Below are 21,269 nucleotides of genomic sequence, written 5' to 3'. Positions count from 1 at the left end.
CGTTTACTTTTCGTTTTGGCCATGTCTTGTGCGTAATGACGTTGTACAATGACATTGTAGTTGTTCATGTGTGTTTCACGATTTTCTACTGCAAGGTTCATTTAATATAAACAATGATAGTATAATGGAATATTTTTTACATTTACTGTATTGTTAAGATTGGGGATATTTCATTGTGGTACACTATATATAAAAACATCACGGGCTCAACGCATTTCGGGAAAACTGAGATGAACATTTTAATTTAGTTCTAGTTATTTTGTCAAATTAGCTACGCTCAAACATTTCAGACCCAACTGAGGTTATATACAATTATATGAAACAATGGTCTATGTTTGAGGGTCTGACACACACACACACACACACACACACACACACACACACACACACACACACACACACACACACACACACACACACACACACACACACACACACACACACACACACACACACACACACACACACACACACACACACACACACACACACACACACACACACACAAAGCGTTCTCTAACTTGTTACCAAAGGTGTCGCCCAAAAATAATTTAGTAACCCTATTGTGTTCCTGTTCTAGGAAAAAACAACGCATAGTCGTGTGTAATGAAAGTGCCTCATCTGGGACATTTATGTAGATTTTGCATCAAACGGGCATAGCCTAATCAGTGCAATAATACTATGGAAAGTAACAGTAAGGGCCCACAATTATAGGCGTAATGTGTTAGGAATTCACTATGGTGAATGTTCTCCTATTTACTTCTCTTTCATGTTATTTAATAATAGGTCTATATTTCTATCCGTAAAGTGCAAAGGAAGTAACTTGAAAATGAAATGTAGTACAGGCCTATTGTCTGAAATACTGTTGAAAACATAGGATAGGATATAGACTATAGGTTATTATAGGTTACTAAGTAATCGTCCCCCACCAAAGGGTTTCTCCTCCACCAGCTAAAATATACACTTAAACTCGAACCCGTCATTTTGTCTGTGCAATAAAACTATTGGTACGCATGGTCTCAGACCACAGATGGTCAAAGCCAGCAGGGATCTGTTGTACTTGGCAATGCCAAGCCTTCTTTCAACCAATCATGCTGATGACGCTTATCTTTTTTAGTTACATTTAGGATGATTTATGAAAATTATTTTATTTTAAAACATTATATAACCTTTATTTAAACTAGGCACGTCAGTTATGAACAGATTCTTATTTACAATGAAGGCCTACACCGGCCAAACCGGACGACGCGGGGCATAATCCTCCTCGCTAATGAACTATAATCAACAATGGTCATCATGTTGTCTCTCTTTCTTGTTTTTGTTCTCTTCCTTCTATTTATTTTCTACCTTTCACCCTTTTTCCTCTTTTTATTTGGAAGCAGATGTGGATTATAAAATACATATATATTTTTGGGGATGTTTGGTGCATCTTGTGCATTTGTTTGTATTATTGAGGCACGAGCGTTGAAAATAAAGGTACGTTTGTTTTGTCTTATCTCTCCAAATTATTAATCATATAACTTGTGTGTATAGATCTGGATTCGAAGTATACTGTGCATGGGGGAACCATTCTTTGCCCTTTAACTTGGACTCTAAGAGTATGTCAACTACAATGTTGCCATTGTAACAAGTACACTATATATACAAATGTATGTGGACACCCCTTCAAATTAAGGGATTCAGCTATTTCAGCCACACCCGTTGCTGACAGTGTATAAAACTGAGCACACAGCCATGCAGTCTCCAAAGACAAACATTGGCAGTAGAATGGCCTTACTGAAGAGCTCAGTGACTTTCAACGTGCAATTTCATAGGATGCCACCTTTCCAACAAGTAGGTTTGTCAAATTTCTGCCCTGCTAGAGCTGCCTCTGTCAACTGTAAGTGCTAAAGTGGAAACATTTAGGAGCAACAACGGCTCAGCCCCGAAATGGTAGGCCACACAAGCTCCCAGAATGGGATTGCCAAGTGTCGAAGCACATAGCGCATAAAGTTTGTCTGTCCTGTTTGTCAGGAGCTTCATGAAATGGGTTTTCATGGCCGAATAGCCTTCGCACAATCCTAACATCACAATGCGTGGAGTGATGAATCATGCTTCACCATCTGGCAGGCCGATGGACAAATCTGTGTTTGGCGGGTGCCGGGAGAACGCTGCATGCCCCAATGCATAGTGCCAACTGTACAGTTTGGTGGAGGAGGAATAATGGTATGGGGCTGTTTTTCATGGTTCAGGTTAGGCCCCTTAGTTCCAGTGAAGGGAAATATTAATTGGGATTGGTTGAGCTAACGTAGGCTAATGCGGTTAGCATGAGTTTGTAAGTAACAAGAACATTTCCCAGGGCATAGACATGTGATATTGGCAGAAAGCTTACATTCTTGTTAATCTAACTGCACTGTCCAATTTACAGTAGCTATACAGTGAAATAATAACATGTTATTGTTTGAGGAGAGTGCATAATTTTGAACATGAAAAGTTATTAATAAACATATTAGGCACATTTTGGCAGTCTTGATGCAACAGCTTCAACAGAAATGCAATGATTCATTGGATCAGTCTAAAACTTTGCACATACACTGCTGCCATCTAGTTGACAAAATCTAAATTGAACCTATGCTGGAATAATACATTATGGCCTTTGTCTTGCATTTCAAAGATGATGGTACAAAAAATACAAGAGAATGGTTGTTTTTTTCTTTGTATTATCTTTTACCAGATATATTATGTTATATTCTCCTACATTCCTTTCACAGTTCCACGAAGTTAGAAGTGTTTCCTTCGATTGGTACCAATAATATGCATATCCTTTCTTCAGGGCCTGAGCTACAGTCAGTTAGATTTGGGTACATCATTTTAGGCGAAAATTGAAAAAAGGGGCAGATCCTTAAGAGGTTCGCTACAGTATACAATGACATTCTAGACGATTCTGTGCTTCCAACTTTGTGGCAGAGGTTGGGGAAGGCCCTTTCCTGTTATAGCATGACAATGCCCCGTGCACAACACAAGGTCCTTACAGAAATGGTTTGTCGAGATCGGTGTGGAAGAACTTGACTGGCCTGCACAGAGCCCTGACCTCAACCCCATCAAACACCTTTTCACCCAACATCAGTGCCCGACCTCACTAATGCTCTTGTGGCTGAATAGAAGCAAGTCCCCGCAGTAATGTTCCAACATCTAGTGGAAAGCCTTCAAAGAAGAGTGGAGGCTGTTAGAGCAGCAAAGGGGGGACCAACTCCATATTAATGCCCATGATTTTGAAATGAGACGTACGACGAGCAAGTGTCCACATACTTTTGGTCATGTAATGTCTGGTGTAATATATATTGAACTATCGTGATGCGTAAATTGCCTACTTCCCTAATAGCGCGCACATATAGTACACGAAATAAATACTGACAAAGTTGTGGGTTTGCCATTATATAACTCGAATTCTGTTGCATTGATGAAATCTCTCAGGGATTGTTTACTAATGTCTATATCACAAGGGCAAGCACATATTTACAAAGTAGTTGTTTCTCAACCCAGGAAACCAATGAACTAACTGTTATTTGCGGTCAAATTTGTTGTTCTAGTTATTAATAATGACTGATATCGGTATATAGTAATTCCTTTACTGGATCACATGAGAAAAATAACTCAGGAATCGATCAAGATGAATTGCACGTCAGCCTACGTTTCCGATTTTTTTCTCCCTCGCGGATCCTTTCCACACGCCTATGGTGCAATAGATGGACAAAGTTTAACGCACTCGAGCTACAAATTCCTTTCGCTATAGCAAAAGAGAGAAGAGGAGATATGTCGGAGTACGATGAGCGTAACAACTGTGTGTCAAATATGTATTTACCAAGTTGTACATATTATGTTTCGGCGCCTGATTTTTCATCAATCTCCTCGTTTTTACCCAAGACTACTTCGTGTCAAAATAATTGTCCTTATTCTTCCAACATAGCTCAAGTCCGACCTGTTCGAGGAGTGTCTTTCAGAGACTATGGACTGGATCACCCAAGCAAATGGCATTACAGGGGCAATTACGCTTCTTACTACTCAACGGACGAGATAATGCACGGAGACTTAATCCCGTCATCGAACAGGGCGGAAATGCTATTAAAAAATGATTCATTGTACGGGCATCACAGCGGTATGAACTCGCCATGCAATTTATTCACCAATGTCGGCCGAAATGGGGTTCTTCCACAAGGGTTCGATCAGTTCTTCCAGACTGTTAACTCTGAAAAGCCCAACTCTGGGCCCGAACACTCAAAACAGAAGGCAGACTCCAGTCTCCCCGGAGATGCTGCATGTAATAAACAGACTTCAGACCCAACTGTGGACATAGACGAACATGATTATTCTATATCAAACTGCCCCGGGGACAAGAACAACAGCCCAAGTAGGTACAAGCATTAAATGGGTTATAGTAAGTCCACAACGTAGTCGTTCCGATTTTATGTGTCCCTTTATAAGCACACAACGGTTTTATATACCCCAATAAGATTGAGTTTACTGTTGTAAAAATATTTACGATGGGAAACCAGTTTAGGTGAGCCATGCTGCAATACTTCTGATGTATATCCGAATAGAAGTCATCTGACTCTCTTGCACTGTGTAAATTACCATGCAGCCATGTTTATCAGTCTTATTTGTTTACGATAGTGAATGTACAAAGTAACAAAGCAATGATATAACCAGGGAGGTAGGATATGCTATTGTTCGAGATACATCACACATAAATGTGAAGGGGTTATCTTTAGCTGCATAAAAATATTGTACCTATAACGTCGGAACGAACCGTGTAGGACAGACATAGAGTCAAATAAAATATCCGTGTGAGTTCCTACGTGTGTATGTGCGCGCTCAGTCGCACTCGCTCCCGCATATCTGCCTGTGTGTGTTAGCCGCTGCGCGCGGGAAGATCATTTTGTTTACTCAGCTAACTTGTTAATTATATGTTCTGTACTAACACTTGCATTGTACCAACTTTGATCTGAACTGCATTGTTCTACATCTGTGTGGTAAAACAATTGTTTGTCCCGTTTAGGTTCGTCAAAGTCTAGAAAAAAGAGATGCCCCTACTCAAAATTCCAGATCCGAGAACTTGAACGAGAATTCTTCTTCAATGTGTACATAAACAAGGAGAAGCGGCTCCAGTTGACAAGGAAGTTAAACCTGACAGATCGACAAGTGAAGATTTGGTTCCAGAACAGAAGAATGAAAGAGAAAAAGCTAAACCGGGACCGGTTTCGGTATTTCACTGGAAATCCTTTATATTGATCTTTTGCATTTAGAGGAGCCATAAGTGCTTCACAACTCTTTTTTTTTGTTGGTACATCTGTGCGAGGTACAAACAACAGTTGAAACACCGCACAACAAAACTGAACATTGCAAACAGGCTGAATCTATCTATGCAACTCTTTTTGTATCTCCCACTTAAATACTTACCTCAATGAACACATGAATCCTGTTATTTAAAATAAGATTCAATCCAGTGTCGAAATCATCCAGGAGACCTCGACATAATGTTCATTTGCATATTATTACGGTAATTAATTGTAATATCTAGGCTATGTAGGCATATACCTTACTTTTGTACGTATTTAAGTTTTAAGTTTACACGGTATTTGCTTTGGTGGATTCACAAACATTGCAGTAAGCAACGCGTACTTTGATTACAGTAATTAACGAGTGTAATAAGTCATTTACAATAGTAGAATTGTGTATGCATTTAATAGACGCATGTTATGTATATTGTGGTATCAAATAAAGTACACATGGTAAATGTAGTTATGCGTTACCTCCATTTATTGCAACCACGAGCTCCTTTCGGCTTTGGCCAGGATCCACATTTGGCATAGGGATAAAATGATGTTTTTATCATCTCCTATAGGGATGCTCATACCAAAACAATCTGATATTGAATATTTTATAAAGTACTAATGGCACTGAAGCTGGTGGTTATGTGAATAGACCATAGAGCGAATATCTTCTAAATAGCCTTTTGTATCCAAGCAGAAACGCCTTTTATTTGCTTCAACTTCAAAGTTTAGACTAGACCTTTTATCCCTTTATGTTGTGTTACACTAAGGCTGTTTACTAAACCTTGAACCGTCTAGACAGCATAATAAAAACGAGCTGTAAATGTGTAAATCGGAGGCTATTGGACCCTCTGGCCACTCCAAATGCGGCCCTACTCCCAAATAGTCGAGACAGATGCAGTCCTTTCTTACTTGTAAAGCTATTGAGTTATACATGTAGAACATCTAAATGCATAGGCTATGACCAAATGTGTATATATGTTTAGTATATATTTGTTTATATTTAACTTGAAATGGCATGCCATTATTAAAAGGGAATGACTCCCGTGCGTAAAATGCCTATGTTTGATTTGGCAGCTTAAAAACCAGTGGTGTTTTTATTTGTAATGTTGTCAGTAGCCTACTAACGATCAAATATTGTTCATTTCATATACAAACGTTATATGGTGCCTTTGAACTTCTAGTATAATGTCAAGGTCGTCACCTCTCACCTTTGAATATGTGGAGGCGCCTTTTGGCTGTTCTCCTTGACAACCGATGCCTGAATAATATCTGCACTGCAGCAGGATTCCAATATGGCTGCGAAGCAGTGATTTTTCTTGTATGAAAAGCAATCAGATCCAGCGATACAGTTTCGTGTTTGAAGTTGATATACCTGTCTCCTATACTAACCAATTGAGATGTTGCATTAAATGTAATGCAATATACGTCAAATCACGCGCAAGCTTCTGATGTGGCAGCATTACGCACGACATTATAGTCATACAACAATACTATATTATAGTTTAGCTTTTGTACCAAAATATTTTATTTAATCAATGGTTTAATTCCAAGCAGCGTGTGAGTCCCTCGTGTATTGTAGCAGACATGAACAAAAAAAGGCTAAACTAAAAGCGAAACAGTTAATTAATATAATCCTGAATAAACCTAAATATTGTATTTTTTTGAGGCAGGGGAATGACCACTTTTACCATACCGGTAGTAGGTTTTGGTTATTCCTTTCGCTGAGATAATGTCAGCGCATCTGATCATTCGAAATGTAGCCGTAGGAAATCAGTAATATAAGATATGTTTGGAAATCAATCACAAACACACATGTCAGTCAGTCTTGTGATGGTTGGCATATTTCATTAGGTTTTTGGTTTAGGAAATTGTTGTGTCGGAAAATATTGTTCAGACGTTGCCAGTTGACTCGTCGTTCCCATTCTAACCACACGAGGGCAGACGTGTAGCAAATTTCGATTAGAGTTTGTTCATGAAAACACACGTATGTGTGACGACAACTGTGATCTAGAAAACTATTGAAAAGCTGCTAATGTTTCTGTCCGGGGTTTGATGAGAGAATATAGCCTAGTAAATGTTGGGAAATAGCTTTTTATATATATATATATTTACATAATAGCCCAAGCAGACTGTGTTCAGTTGATGCATTCCATGCATTGCAATCAAAGGGACACCATCACTGTTTCTAAGAAGTAGTAGCCTAACACCACCATTTTAAAGTGGATTAAACATTAGCTTTAACTACGTGGATATGTATATCATAGGCATATATATACAGCCGTGGTGGGAGGAGCTGTAGATACAGATACAGGCTGGTATCAAACACACCAAACATATGGAAACCACATGTTCAACTTATTCCATTCATTCCATTCCAACCATTACAATGAGCTCGTCCTCCTATAGCTCCTCCCACCAGCCTCCAATGGAGACACCAAGCCCAAGTTGAACCGATAGATTTGCATGATCTTTGGTAATTTGTTGTTATGGACATGACTTGAAATTACTTGAAATATTACTGGGTTAAACTTAATTTCAGTTGAAACCCTGACGAAATAAAACTTTAAAAAATGTTAAGTCATAAGGCCTATCTGGATTCCTCAATTGTCGTGTGAATGTTTTTACTTTATTTTAGGCACGTCAGGTTAAGAACGTATTCATACTCTCTTTCAATGACGGCCTAAGAACAGGCCTAAGAACAGGCCTACGAACAGGCCTAAGAACAGGCCTAAGAACAGACCTAAGAACAGGCCTAAGAACAGGCCTAAGAACAGACCTAAGAACAGGCCTAAGAACAGACCTAAGAACAGGCCTAAGAACAGGCCTAAGAACAGGCCTAAGAACAGACCTAAGAACAGGCCTAAGAACAGACCTAAGAACAGGCCTAAGAACAGGCCTAAGAACAGACCTAAGAACAGACCTAAGAACAGGCCTAAGAACAGGCCTAAGAACAGGCCTAAGAACAGACCTAAGAACAGGCCTAAGAACAGGCCTAAGAACAGACCTAAGAACAGGCCTAAAAACAGTGGGCTAACTGCCTTGTCAGCTCGGGGATTCGATCTTGCAACCTTTCAGTTACTAGTCCAACGCTCTAACCACTTGGCGCGCGGAAAAATTTGACTAGTTATTTTGATTTGGACGAGCATTAGACCATGTCTAATAAACATGTTGTCTTACTTTCAATCCATATTCTCTGATAGTGTAAAATTATTTACAAAACAATGTCATCTCTAAAAGTGTAAACCCTAAAATGTTGAGTAGACGTTGAGTAGACCAGGGTTGGTTTGATACCTTAATTTAAACGGAACCAGGAAGAGTACCTTCAAAAGCATGCATATTTTTCCTGGTTCACGCATTTGACAAAATGTTTTGCTTAGTTATTAAATCCCTTATAATACCCGTCTGAATACCTGGATGATTTCGTTAGATGCTGTGTTCCTGCAGTTAATTAACAATACGCTGCAGACACACTGATTCTTAACACCGTTTCTGGTTTTAATAGAAGCATGTCGTCGGCCTATGCCGGATTTTCTTTAAATGTAATTTACAAATTTCTTGATGTTTGCGCAGTCAAGTATATCCTTCTTGTGTTTAGTAATCGACATGCACCAACCAATTGAGGTAGGCCTGTTCAACGTGCTTCTAATAACATTCTTCGTTTTATTCAGCAAAATAATCGGGGTGTCTATTTTTGCATTCTTGTTGATTTCTCTGTGTAAAAAAAAATCTACATTGTCTACCTATTTGCAAACCTGGACCTGTTATATATATGAGATGCTGAGTTGAGAATAAGCTACTATGGGGAGCGTGTTTAGCTCCGTATGGTTGTATTATTAAATGCGTCCACCTACTTTCCCAGTCCGTCATATAGGTCACAAATACAGTGTGCCGTACCCTGAGCAGGCATTCAAAGGTTACCAAAATGTCAACAACATGTAGAACCGGGCAATCGATATCACCTTTCCTTGTAATTTAGTTTTTTAGAGGATAATATCCTAAACCAGACACGGTTTATTTAAGAATTACATTACAAAATAAAATATATAGGCCTATAATAGCCAGATTTGGTTGAAGTTTTGGTTGAAATTATTGAAATAGCCCACCTAATGTACATAGATTCTTTTCGGTTAGGATTATATTTCCATCACTACACCGTGTGATTAGAAATCGTTATTTTGTGAGGCTAAATGTTTAAGATGTTCTTCGTCAGTCCGTTTGAATCCATTTCAAGTATGTGTTCTAGGTGTCGCTGTTGACCACGACTGCTTCCTAGTTATGAGTCAATGTTTCCATGTGATGGGAAAAGAGTCTGCGTCTCAAGGCCATTTTCACATTTCATTGGTGAGGTTGTCGTGTGGCAGAGAGGCATCCTAAGCAACACGGACGTTGTTTTTCTAGATATGTCAGCCTACAAACGACATCTCTCTCCTTTAAAAACTTCTCCAAAATGTCCTTTCCCAACTGCTCTCCAGTTACTAATACTTGTGTAGTTGATTCGTTGATTGGCGCTTGCAGGACTGACCGTTTTTACTCCAGCAGCAACATGTACATACCGTCCGGTGCAGAAATGGGAATTTACGGAATGCAAACCTGTGGACTCTTGCCGTCTCTCAGTAAACGAGGGGACGTCAACCACCAAAATATGGGCATGAATTTCCACCCTTACATACCTCAAATTGATAACTGGACAGATTCCAGTAGACCTTGCGGAATAGAGCAACCATCCAACCAAATGCCCAATTGCACATTTTCACAAAACATTAAGGAGGAGAGGAATTTCTGCATGTATTCCGAAAAGAGAGCAAAGGTCAACTCGTCCGATGTCCCTGTATATGCTAATATAATCCCCGAATCGTGTTCAGTTGACTGCCCCGAGATGCCTGTCCCAGGGTATTTCAGATTAAACCAAACATACTCGACTGGGAAAGACCAGGACTATGGCCAGGAGAAGACAAGTCCAAACATCACATTCGTGCAGCTCAACAGAGTCACCCCAAAACCGCAATTGTCTTCCTTTTTTGTCGAACTGGAAAAGAAAACGGCCGAGATACCGCATAACCGGGAGACCAGCAAGACACCCATCCCCGCGGAAATCCCGAATCCTACATCCACCGCGCAACGGGAGGAGAACTACTCCACTGAATGTTCAGTCTCCAGCCCTGAGTTGACACAAAGAGAATCTAAAGGTAGGCACAGTAAAAGGATGAGTCGTATGACGGTATCATAAAACCCAATATAAAACACAAACAGCCCGAAAGTCGTCATGTTTAATGAGAGCCTTAGTCAGGTTGCAGTAAAAGGCTTTTACAGGAAACGGTTCAACCGCGGACCAGACATGTCTGCATCAATTAATATTTTATATTTATCTTTTCTTAATTGATTTGTTTCTTTGTTGATAGTAATAGAACGTTACTTTTTATTTTTGGGGAAATATATATATATATATGTGTGTGTATATTAACACCTAGGATAAATAATGCCTGTAGTCTGTTTTGTATGTTCATCCTCAGTGTTGTGATGATACAGAAACCGTCTCTCACAAATGTGTATTTTAGTTCGTTTAAAATATTAATTTGGTCAAAAAAACTTAGTCGTGTAATTTACAGAATGTGTTGTTATTTATGCCTATACTATTCTCAACACGTTTGAACCACGACTACCAACTAATAATACTCATATAACACGATATCAATATAACTTAAACATTATATAATTCTGACCAGAGCTGTGTGACTAGTGAAAACATATTTTCATGAATTGCAAAATCTGAGTGATATATTCCTATTTTGTCATGTTATAACATTTGTTGATTTGATTACATTTCAGACAGCAAAACGGACCTTCCAACGAGCAATTGGATGACTGCAACAAGCGGCAGGAAGAAAAGATGCCCCTACACAAAGCACCAGACGCTTGAATTGGAAAAGGAGTTTTTATTCAACATGTACCTGACCCGAGAGCGCCGTCTAGAGATCAGTAAAGGCGTCAACCTCACCGACAGGCAAGTCAAGATCTGGTTCCAAAACCGCAGGATGAAGCTTAAGAAAATGAACAGTGAAAACAGAATTCGGGGACTTACTTCAAATCTCACCTTTTCGTGAGTTTGCTTACGGAAAGCTTGATTTATTGTCTTTTTCCTCTAAGCGGTGATGTGGGAGCATCGGACTTTTGGGGGTTTTTCGACGAAACTGCGACTGACTGCTATTTTATTTTCATGTTTAAATGGTGACGCATTATGTATTTTGAATACATTTTGTTCACAGGGTACATTAATAACGTCTTAAATGAAATGATTAAAATGTGTCCATTATTAAACGGTTTGGTTTGACTTGTTTGGAAACTCATTTTTCGGACATGAAAACATATTAAATCGATAGTGGATGAAAACTTATACATTCGTTTAGAATTAAGCGCTAACTCTTAGCTGAATCGTAATCATATAAACGTTTATGTAGCATAAATGTGGTGAGCAATGTTAATGAGTGTAAATCTTACGCATGTTTGTGGCATGTATCCTGCACTAAATTGATAGTCAAATGTAATTTCTTATTTCAGTGCTTCGTCTTGCAGTAGACATAGGCTTTTTCATGAAGACAGATTTTACATTACATTTTAGTCACTTAGCAAATTATCCTATCAAGAGCACTTACAATAATGCATTCGTGTATATCAGATGTATAAATAAATGTACCAAAACAGAGAACTTTTTGTAGGAGCCCGCAATAAGGTTATTTTAGTTCCGCTAGAATTATTAGTGACTGGCCGTAGTTTCACATTGTTATGTGAACCAATCAAATTAAGAAAACGAATATTCACAACAACAAGTCTAACTGCGGTATACGTCATATTTTATGTAGGTGCAACGTCAATTTCACAAACATCCCTATTTGAGCGTTGGCCTATGCTCAACATGATTGCGGTTTAGCTATTCAAAGACTAACAAAGGCTCGTATTATTAATTCATTGCTAGACCTATTGTCAATTAGCATTCAGAAACATGCCTGTATTTGAAAATAAACGTTAGCTTGTGAAGTTGAGTTGTTTTGTGAATATGCTATCCAATTGGTTTCTAAGGCCTATATGTGGTACACACACACACACACACACACACACACACACACACACACACACACACACACACACACACACACACACACACACACACACACACACACACACACACACACACACACACACACACACACACACACACACACACACACACACACACACACACACACACACACACACACACACACACACACACACACACACACGTAAATATAGCCTACAACCTCAACTCAGGACCTCGAAGACAGTGCCACAGCTTTTTTTCATTGTTCCCCTCTAATCAGGGACTGATTTCGACGTGGGTTACCAGGTGTGTGCAGTGAGTTATCAGGTGGAACAGAAAACCAACGAGCCAAGCTTCGTGGGTAGGAGTTAAATCCCCCCTGTCCTACTACATGTTTAATTCCATAAACTTTGAATGTCAGGCTTTGTTGAAGGAGCTACTTGAAACGTTCAGACACCGTAGGATACTTATTTAAATACTCAAAATACACAGTAATACATCTATTAAAATACACATGAATACTTCTATTCAAACACACACAAACAAGCATCGTATCCTATTCATGCCATGTACCTAAACATTTGATTATATTTACACGGATCAGGGAAGGTTCCCAACAACCTTTCAAAAACAGCCATTCGGGTCCGGATATAGGAACTTCTTAGAAAAACGGGTTCATTAGATTTCAAAAATAGGTTACATAACCATATATTCTAATAGCGTAGACTGTCATTGTAAATAATAATTTGTTCTTTAACTGACTTGCCTAGTTAAATCAAGTTTAAATTATTAAAAAGTATACAAAATAAAAAGAGTAAGGAATAGGCCTAGAAGAATATATAAAATGATTTTCTTATCACAACATTGATACATCCAATAGGCTATCACCTAAACAGCAACCTCTTGTCATATATAAGGACTACAATAATGTTTTTACTTCGGGTTAAAACCGTAATCATTAAAATACATTTAATTGATACCATATTGGCCAAACATTCTGTCATGATTCAAAATATCAGAAATTAAGTTGTTGTTTATGTTGATGTGGTTAAATGTCACGAGATGGCTTGTGTTGTAAGCTTATACTGGCAGATCGCTTTGCCCAGTAGTAGACGTATCTGCTGCCCCTGTGTATAGAAGTCCAAGCCAAGTTTATAACTCTATCCGGGTAGACTATTTGAATTCGGTACACACTATTTTCCTCTTTCCCCTGCCTCTCTTTTACACACGAATTGCACAACCCCATGTCCAGACGAATGAACGCTGAAAAACACACACACACACACACACACACCAACAACAGATTACATGGTTTTATTTATCAATGGCCTGCTTGGCCACATCATTATTTTTTACAACACTAGTTAAAGCATTACGTTATAATGCTCTATGACGTGTTATGAACACGCGTGAGCCTTTATAATGTCTTCTAACAAGGCTTATACTATGTTGCGTAGCTCAAGCTAATGCAATGTTCACTTTCTGCTGAAGAAGCGGGTCCCAAGTGCCTGTCTGGGCCTTATGATGTTCAAGCACAAATTCATTGGCACGTCGCCGCCATGTTGTTTTGTTCTCATGTGAACATTTATGTGATAATCAGTTCTGTTCCTTCTTCTTCCTCGTTGTTTTTGTTCCATCGTGGGATAATGTATTTGAAATGAATCAGTTGACAGATTTGTATTTACGTTTGTATTCATCTCTTGATGAGAGTTTACAAAAGTTGCCTAATCAACAAGTCATGTGTTCTGTAAACCTAAAAAGATCCTCTTAAATCCAGACTTTTAGACATCACTCTGAACCACTTTATTGCGCCACTAGTCCGTTTTATTGTGGGCACATGTATAATCAAACGCAGCCCATAAATATTTTATTGATACACATCAAATAATTATGTCTCTCCTCTAGATAAATACAATCACTATACAAATAGTATAGCTGGTCACCAGCTGGTTCAAACTTACAAGACCAACCAAACTAGTGAAAGTGACTAGTTTAATATATAAGCTAACAATGTAAAACAGAGTCGGTGCAAAAATGATCCGTATTTTATAGCATGTTATTACATTTACTTAACGAGGACTTACAACTAGTAGTCTATAAAAATGTTTTACAAGCATTGAGTGTATGATATACTTTATGACGATATCTTGTGAGAGTTTTCACACATAATATGGTGTGGCGTCAATGTTGAGTGGTGGCTGTGAAATAAATGTGTGTATGAGGCTACTCTATACGTAAAAACAAATAGACCTGCACCACCCTAAACCGTATGCACATTCAAAACGTCCACTAACACATAATTACTTAAAGTCTGACATGCTTTCTCCTTAACCATTCGGTTTCTATGGCATTCTTTAAATAAAAAGGCTAATTAAACATAGGCCTATACCATTACAGCGGACTGATTTACTCACTGCGTTGGTAAATATGATCACGTGATTCATGTAACCAATCCCTGAAGAATGAAGCCAGCAAAAATACTGTGATTGTTCAGAGGAAAGGTTTCCATAACAGTGTAACCTTTTATATGACTACGAAGGGATCCAAAAATGTCGACCAGTAGCACTCTAAGTAACTATTATGTGGACTCTATAATGGGGCATGAAGCAGAGGATGTGTACAGGCCACGCTTTGTCCAGTCTCCGCACAGTACGACCTCAATGCCACCAGGTGTTGGGGACAATGTAGATTTTTCCTCCTGCAGTTTTGCACCCAAATCAGCCGTTTTCCCAGGGTCTTGGTCCTCGGTCCACACGCAGTCCACCGCCGCAGTATCAGGGATTTACCATCCTTACGTCCAGTCCCACCTCTCCGCAGCAGACAGCAGATATGTTCGGTCGTGGATAGACCCAATTTCCAACAACGTTTCTTTCTCCGGCTTTCACTATAACAGCCGGCATTATGGAACAAATGGAACCAAGCCCGAAAGTTTACCACTGAAAAGGACTGAGAGTGCCACTGTTGAGCCAGAGACTCAGGACGTTGTCCGTGGCCCTGGTTATGCTTGTGGATTGTCCGAATGTCCAAAAAAGGTGGCCAAAGAGAGCGTTGGCAGTGATACTTCGAATCACAGCGAGCCTAAAGAAGAGAAAAAACTACTTGACCCAAGTAAGTAAACGAAATTTCCCCCCTGATTTACAACCTTAAGAACTGTACGAGCCGGGTGTGTAAAATTGGAGGTTTTACTAACCTATAAAAGTGTCTATCTTATACCACGGACCGCAAAACACTGCCTACGGATGCAAAGTGGGTATTTAACACAAGCGTGTGATAATAATTGCGTCAACAAATTCAGTATTATTGTTATTATTATTATTATTTTTTTACAAATATACAATTATTCATTCTGATGCTTGTATTTACCATATTCATGGTTTGTTTATTTCGTTTTCCTGCTATTTCTCGTGTGAGTTTCAACTTTTTCCTCTGTTCTCCAGACAACCCTGCAGCAAACTGGATTCATGCACGTTCAACAAGGAAGAAGCGATGTCCATATACAAAATATCAGACACTAGAACTGGAAAAAGAATTCCTTTACAACATGTATTTGACACGAGATCGACGAAACGAAATGGCCCGAAATCTCAATTTAACTGAAAGACAGGTCAAAATCTGGTTCCAGAACAGAAGAATGAAAATGAAAAAGATGAACAGAGAGAGAGGCAGTAAGGATCACTTATAGCCCATGCTAGAGTGGATCTGTAATCCTTCGCCTTTTGATGTACCATATTGTTGTGATTACTTGGAATATAACGTTCTTCTTTTTTTTTTTGGGGGGGGTTGAATCAAAGTTAATGTTGAGTCTTAAACGAATTACTCCAGAACTCGACTATTTTTGCCCAGTATGAGCCCATGGGAATGTGCTTGCGTATCGTTTTCTTCGTGGTGTATTTGAACAATGTCATGTTTTCAGAGGATATATTTGTGTTAATATTTTCAGTGAATATTGTAGGCCTAATTCAGTGAAAGATCCATCACGCAAATTGGAAATGATATAACTTACTTAAAAGGTAGAGGCTGACTGATTATGTTTGTAAGGCTGGGACTAGAATTTAAAATTAAAATATACTATTGTTTAGTATTTATATTAGTTTCATGGTGTTTTTTTCTGAGGTTAGTTTTGAAATGAGACATGATTGGGCGTAGCCTTAATCTTAGCATATTCCTGCATTTTCCGAATCCAATTCAGGCTGTATTTAAGGTTCCCTTGCACTAATGCAGTAGTTTGCAGAATTTAGAGATATGACTAATATCGCCTTATTGCAAAACTGAAATTAGAACTATTTGGTGACTAGGAAAGTAAAACTAATGAGAATGTTTATTTCTCTTAAATAAATGCATTTGGTTAATCTGTATGCGAGATTCAATGATTGGATATTTCGTTGTATTTTTTTTAAGGTCATCAGAATTAAACAACGTAAAGTGTCATTTGGTATACTGAACTCACATTTTAGATTTTTTTTTTCATAATATGAATTTGGCTTACAAGGTGGTTGGATTTCACTTGAATAGGAGAATGTTGCATTGTTTAAAGAGGTAATAAAGTATTTATGATTGGGAGAGGTGTTGCACTGATCTCCAATTTATTGTCCAACCTGTACGTATAATTGCTTTAAAGCAGGAAGAACAGTGGTCCCATAAAGATATATAGATGGCTAGACGTCTGGTCTAAATGACTTTATGAGCCAGGGTACCTCTCTCCCTTCAAACCCTCTTACTTGGGTGTTTGAGGCTTTTTGCGGACAAACAAAAATGCAGACACTTTCTACAGGGTGTCTGGTCGATAAATTGTTTTTCTTAATCGCGACTGAGAGGAAATCAGCCCCCCTACTAATGTAAAGAAAGTCATGTTTATTCACCATCTATCTACATGTCCTACCGAGAGGGCCAAAACTTCACTTTGACTGCTGCGTAAAAGGCCGTTTGCAGTGGTGATTCTATTGGTACTGCAAGGGTGGATTTAAACCCTGTTTCTGAAATACATTGAAATATGTCAAGTAATGTCTATTCTGTGTAACAAAATAAAATAAAAAACGAATGTATGCGTATGATCATCTTGGTTAGTTTGGTAAAAATAAATGATGATAATTGACACATAGTTAAGGTATATTCTCCAAGCATTGGTAAAGTATCCTACCAGATAGTATTTACTAACGAAGAGACAACTTATTCTATAGGTCACTAGGAAATCATTTAGTTGAAAATCAGGAACGCTAGAGGGCGACGTTGTTCGACAGAAGACCGCGTCTCTATCGATGACGATGGATGGGTTGAGGGCGAGGGGCCTTAAAATAATTTTTTTTAGCGACGATGTTCAAGGAATTAATGAAAAATATTTTTTTTGTAAACATTGACGAGGGGCTTTGGTGCATCGCTTTTATCGATATATGGAATATTTTGACCTATAAGCCCTAATAACACACTGAGGGCTATTGCAGCTATTTCAGATTCTGCTAAAAAATCTCCTTCAGTCTATTGTTGACTGTAGATTTGTGTTTTAACGCGTAAATATAATGACTAACAAAGTAATTACCTCTGTTGATAACAGAAAACAGTTAAAATATGCTTTTACATTAGAGCAATTGGGTGTAATATTTATTATTATTACTATAATAATTATTATTATCATCATCATCAATATAATTATTCTGATGGTTATTATTAATATTATTATGTATATACTGTTGCTAGTTTTTTTTAAATACAGAAATGTCCTGGATATGTTAGTGAATACAGAAGATCAATGAAAAGGAAAGGGCACATATATGAAAATATTGACAATGTTTTCCTTCATGGGACAAAGACAAGACTGAATTCACTCCGCTTTTCATGTGTATTTTCTGCCTTGTTGACGGATGTTGACGGATGTTGACGGATGTTGACGGATGTTAGCTGTTGTTGGATTTGTTGGATTTTTAGCTCCTATATGTGATTATATCATAGCATATCTCATGACCTTAACTGTGGTAGGTTTATTTTCTACTGTGCTTTTTTTTTTGGTTATCTGTGAGCGTTCCTTTCATGATCTTTGTAATCACAAATAAACTGCAAATGTGTCTAGGTGTGCTTGATCCATGTTCAGCAGTCGACTGTTTACTGAACATTACGCCAACAATAAGACTGCTGGATGACAAAACATACCCCAGTCACCACTGAACCGTTGGAATAGTCCTAAACATTAGGCAGAAATGAGTTCTTATTTCGAGCCTTTCTGTTGTCTTTAGGTCTACAAACAGAAAAGGCATTTCGTGTAGCTTACAATTCAGCCATTCCACAAGCCTGTCTGCTGGGTCTATAGCAGCACTCTGTTCAAGTCTAATAATTGTAGAATCATGGTATAACGCAGCGCGCAAGTTATCAACAGAATCCATGTAGAATTACGTGTCATAGGGACTTTACTAAATTTTACAGATACGATAACTTACAGAGACAGCAGGACTTTACAACACCGCAAGAGACCGAGCTGCTGCAATACCCTGACAATAAATCGACCCGGTGGTAAATACTGGCGAACAAGCAGAGCGCCTAAATGAGTTCTTCGGCTCTTCCACACTCTTCTCTGGATAAGGCCTCAAGGTTGGTTGGTTTCGAATCACGTACAGGCCCAATTCGTAGGCCTGCAGTTTTCAGAATCTCCCTATTTGTTTATGATGTACAATTGCAACATTCTTCGAGGATGATGATAATAGACAATACTGGAATTGAACATTGCATAACGCAGATCTATCCTTTAACTAGAGGAGGAGAATAAACAGTCGGTAGGCCAGCTAGAGGAGAGAGAATTTCCCTTCAACCCCATTTGACCAGGGAGAGAACTTCCACGCCATATGACCAAGGAGAGAATGTTCGATGTGTCCACGTCATATGGTCCAAGCACAGGTCCAGGCACAGTAACTGAAACACTACAATAGAATGCACCAGAATACAATCCCCAGACGAATCACGCTGCAATGTACACGATAAAATATTCTAACGCCTATTTGTGGACACTGTCTTCTGTCTTTACAGACCCAAAGCAACGTGTAACTATCATGAACGAGAGACTGTTACAACGTGGCTATTAGACTTCTGTAATGTAATTTCATATTTCTTCGTAGCCTAGTTTTCCCAAGAAAATATTGAGCACGCCAAAATACATCAATTATATATATTTTTTGTTGTTGTTGATCTTGTTGTCGGTCCTTCTGTAGCTCAGTTGATAGAATCATAGTTCTGGATTTCATCCCCGGACCACCCATACAGAATGTATGCACACATGACTGTAAGTCGCTTTGGATAAAAGCAAATGGCATATTTTTTTTTTTTTTTTTTTTTTTTTTTTTTTTTTTTTTTTTTTTTTTTTTTTATGACATGATGCACAATAGTCTGATGAATCATAGTTCTGGATTTCATGGACTACAGAGTTGTGTACTTTGCATTACAAATACATTTACGTTGCATTTTCTGTACGCTATGACAATCTGTCCAAACGGTGTGGACTAGGACAGTGGACAGAGCTCCTTAACTCACAACATGACAATCTGTCCCAACGGTGTGGACTAGGACAGTGGACAGAGCTCCTTAACTCACAACATGACAATCTGTCCCAACGGTGTGGACTAGGACAGTGGACAGAGCTCCTTACTCACAACATGACAATCTGTCCCAACGGTGTGGACTAGGACAGTGGACAGAGCTCCTTACTCACAACATGACAATCTGTCCAAACGGTGTGGACTAGAACAGTGGACAGAGCTCCTTACTCACAACATGACAATCTGTCCCAACGGTGTGGACTAGGACAGTGGACAGAGCTCCTTACTCACAACATGACAATCTGTCCCAACGGTGTGGACTAGAACAGTGGACAGAGCTCCTTACTCACAACATGACAATCTGTCCCAACGGTGTGGACTAGGACAGTGGACAGAGCTCCTTACTCACAACATGACAATCTGTCCCAACGGTGTGGACTAGGACAGTGGACAGAGCTCCTTACTCACAACATGACAATCTGTCCCAACGGTGTGGACTAGGACAGTGGACAGAGCTCCTTACTCACAACATGACAATCTGTCTTGTTTGTTTGTTTATTAGGATCTCCATTAGCTTTTTCAGAGGCTTTTAGCGCTCATTCCGGTTGTCCACAAAAAAAACTCACAACATGTACAAAACACTGAAACAATGATAGACAAGGACAGTCACACACATTTTCAACACAACAATGTACAACCAATATAACAACAAAACATGTATAAATAATACTACAAACAATTCCAATATATATATATATATACAGCAAGTCATATTTTATTTTCATTACATAACTATTTCTCTATTTTGAGGCTGATTATGTGTAGTTATTTGTTGCATTTTCAAAACGGTGTTAGGCCTGATCGAATGTGAATGTAAGTCATGTCAATAATTCAATATTGACATTTTCGAATGGGTATTAACCTAACCGTCGTCGTTCAAATATCTATATGGTTCCATTTTTTAAAATGTAATATTTTGACCGACGCAAGACATCTACATGGATTGTCTCTGATTTCTGGTTAAAATATTGCATAGTGCCGCTATATTTTTGCAATAATTGTTTTCTTGATTATTTTTTATCTTCTTGTTTTTGCAACAAACAAAACAACAATTTTGTCCTCTTCTGTTTCCGTTTCCTGATGTTCTACAACACCCCATTTAATTCATTATTAGCTGTGTGGAATGTTCAGGCTCGACATTTGCTCAACACGTTTAGAAACACGTTCGTTAGGCTATTCAACATGGCAACATTATTAGCATAGGAAACTATATGTTCTCAAGTATGCACATATCTTCTGATTTAAAAAACTAGCAAATTTGGTTTGTCTACTGTTAAAATCTAACTTTATTACATATGCAAGGGCTGT

The 21,269-nt window shown here is 38.5% G+C and overlaps 3 protein-coding genes across 3 annotated transcripts; all 3 read left to right on the top strand.

Moving 5' to 3' along the window:
• The first annotated feature begins 3,738 nt into the window (after nt 1-3,738).
• LOC124031226 (homeobox protein Hox-D11a-like) lies at nt 3,739-5,776 on the top strand. Its single transcript, XM_046342254.1, has 2 exons — nt 3,739-4,387; nt 5,036-5,776. The coding sequence occupies exons 1-2, from the start codon at nt 3,793-3,795 to the stop codon at nt 5,266-5,268; spliced, it is 828 nt and encodes a 275-aa protein (XP_046198210.1). The 5' UTR covers nt 3,739-3,792; the 3' UTR covers nt 5,269-5,776.
• Nucleotides 5,777-9,664: 3,888 nt separating this feature from the next.
• LOC124031218 (homeobox protein Hox-D10a-like) lies at nt 9,665-11,945 on the top strand. The gene is made up of 2 exons (XM_046342244.1): nt 9,665-10,498; nt 11,139-11,945. Exons 1-2 carry the CDS (start codon nt 9,760-9,762, stop codon nt 11,411-11,413), a joined length of 1,014 nt encoding a protein of 337 aa, XP_046198200.1. The 5' UTR covers nt 9,665-9,759; the 3' UTR covers nt 11,414-11,945.
• A 2,906-nt stretch (nt 11,946-14,851) lies between these two features.
• On the top strand, nt 14,852-16,130 carry LOC124031214 (homeobox protein Hox-D9a-like). The gene is made up of 2 exons (XM_046342231.1): nt 14,852-15,495; nt 15,825-16,130. The coding sequence occupies exons 1-2, from the start codon at nt 14,937-14,939 to the stop codon at nt 16,067-16,069; spliced, it is 804 nt and encodes a 267-aa protein (XP_046198187.1). The 5' UTR covers nt 14,852-14,936; the 3' UTR covers nt 16,070-16,130.
• The last annotated feature ends 5,139 nt before the right edge of the window (nt 16,131-21,269 follow it).

This window comes from Oncorhynchus gorbuscha, linkage group LG01, assembly GCF_021184085.1.
Source record: "Oncorhynchus gorbuscha isolate QuinsamMale2020 ecotype Even-year linkage group LG01, OgorEven_v1.0, whole genome shotgun sequence".
Lineage (NCBI taxonomy): Eukaryota > Metazoa > Chordata > Actinopteri > Salmoniformes > Salmonidae > Oncorhynchus > Oncorhynchus gorbuscha.
The sequence above is the reverse complement of the archived record's forward strand: the minus strand, read 5'-3'. Positions and strand labels throughout refer to the sequence as shown.

Coding starts and splice junctions, on each gene's coding strand:
- LOC124031226 (XM_046342254.1), top strand. CDS start 3,793: ATGTCGGAGTACGATGAGCGTAACAACTGTGTGTCAAATATGTATTTA. Junction 4,388..5,035: donor GGACAAGAACAACAGCCCAA/GTAGGTACAAGC, acceptor TGTCCCGTTTAG/GTTCGTCAAAGTCTAGAAAA.
- LOC124031218 (XM_046342244.1), top strand. CDS start 9,760: ATGTCCTTTCCCAACTGCTCTCCAGTTACTAATACTTGTGTAGTTGAT. Junction 10,499..11,138: donor GACACAAAGAGAATCTAAAG/GTAGGCACAGTA, acceptor ATTACATTTCAG/ACAGCAAAACGGACCTTCCA.
- LOC124031214 (XM_046342231.1), top strand. CDS start 14,937: ATGTCGACCAGTAGCACTCTAAGTAACTATTATGTGGACTCTATAATG. Junction 15,496..15,824: donor GAAAAAACTACTTGACCCAA/GTAAGTAAACGA, acceptor TCTGTTCTCCAG/ACAACCCTGCAGCAAACTGG.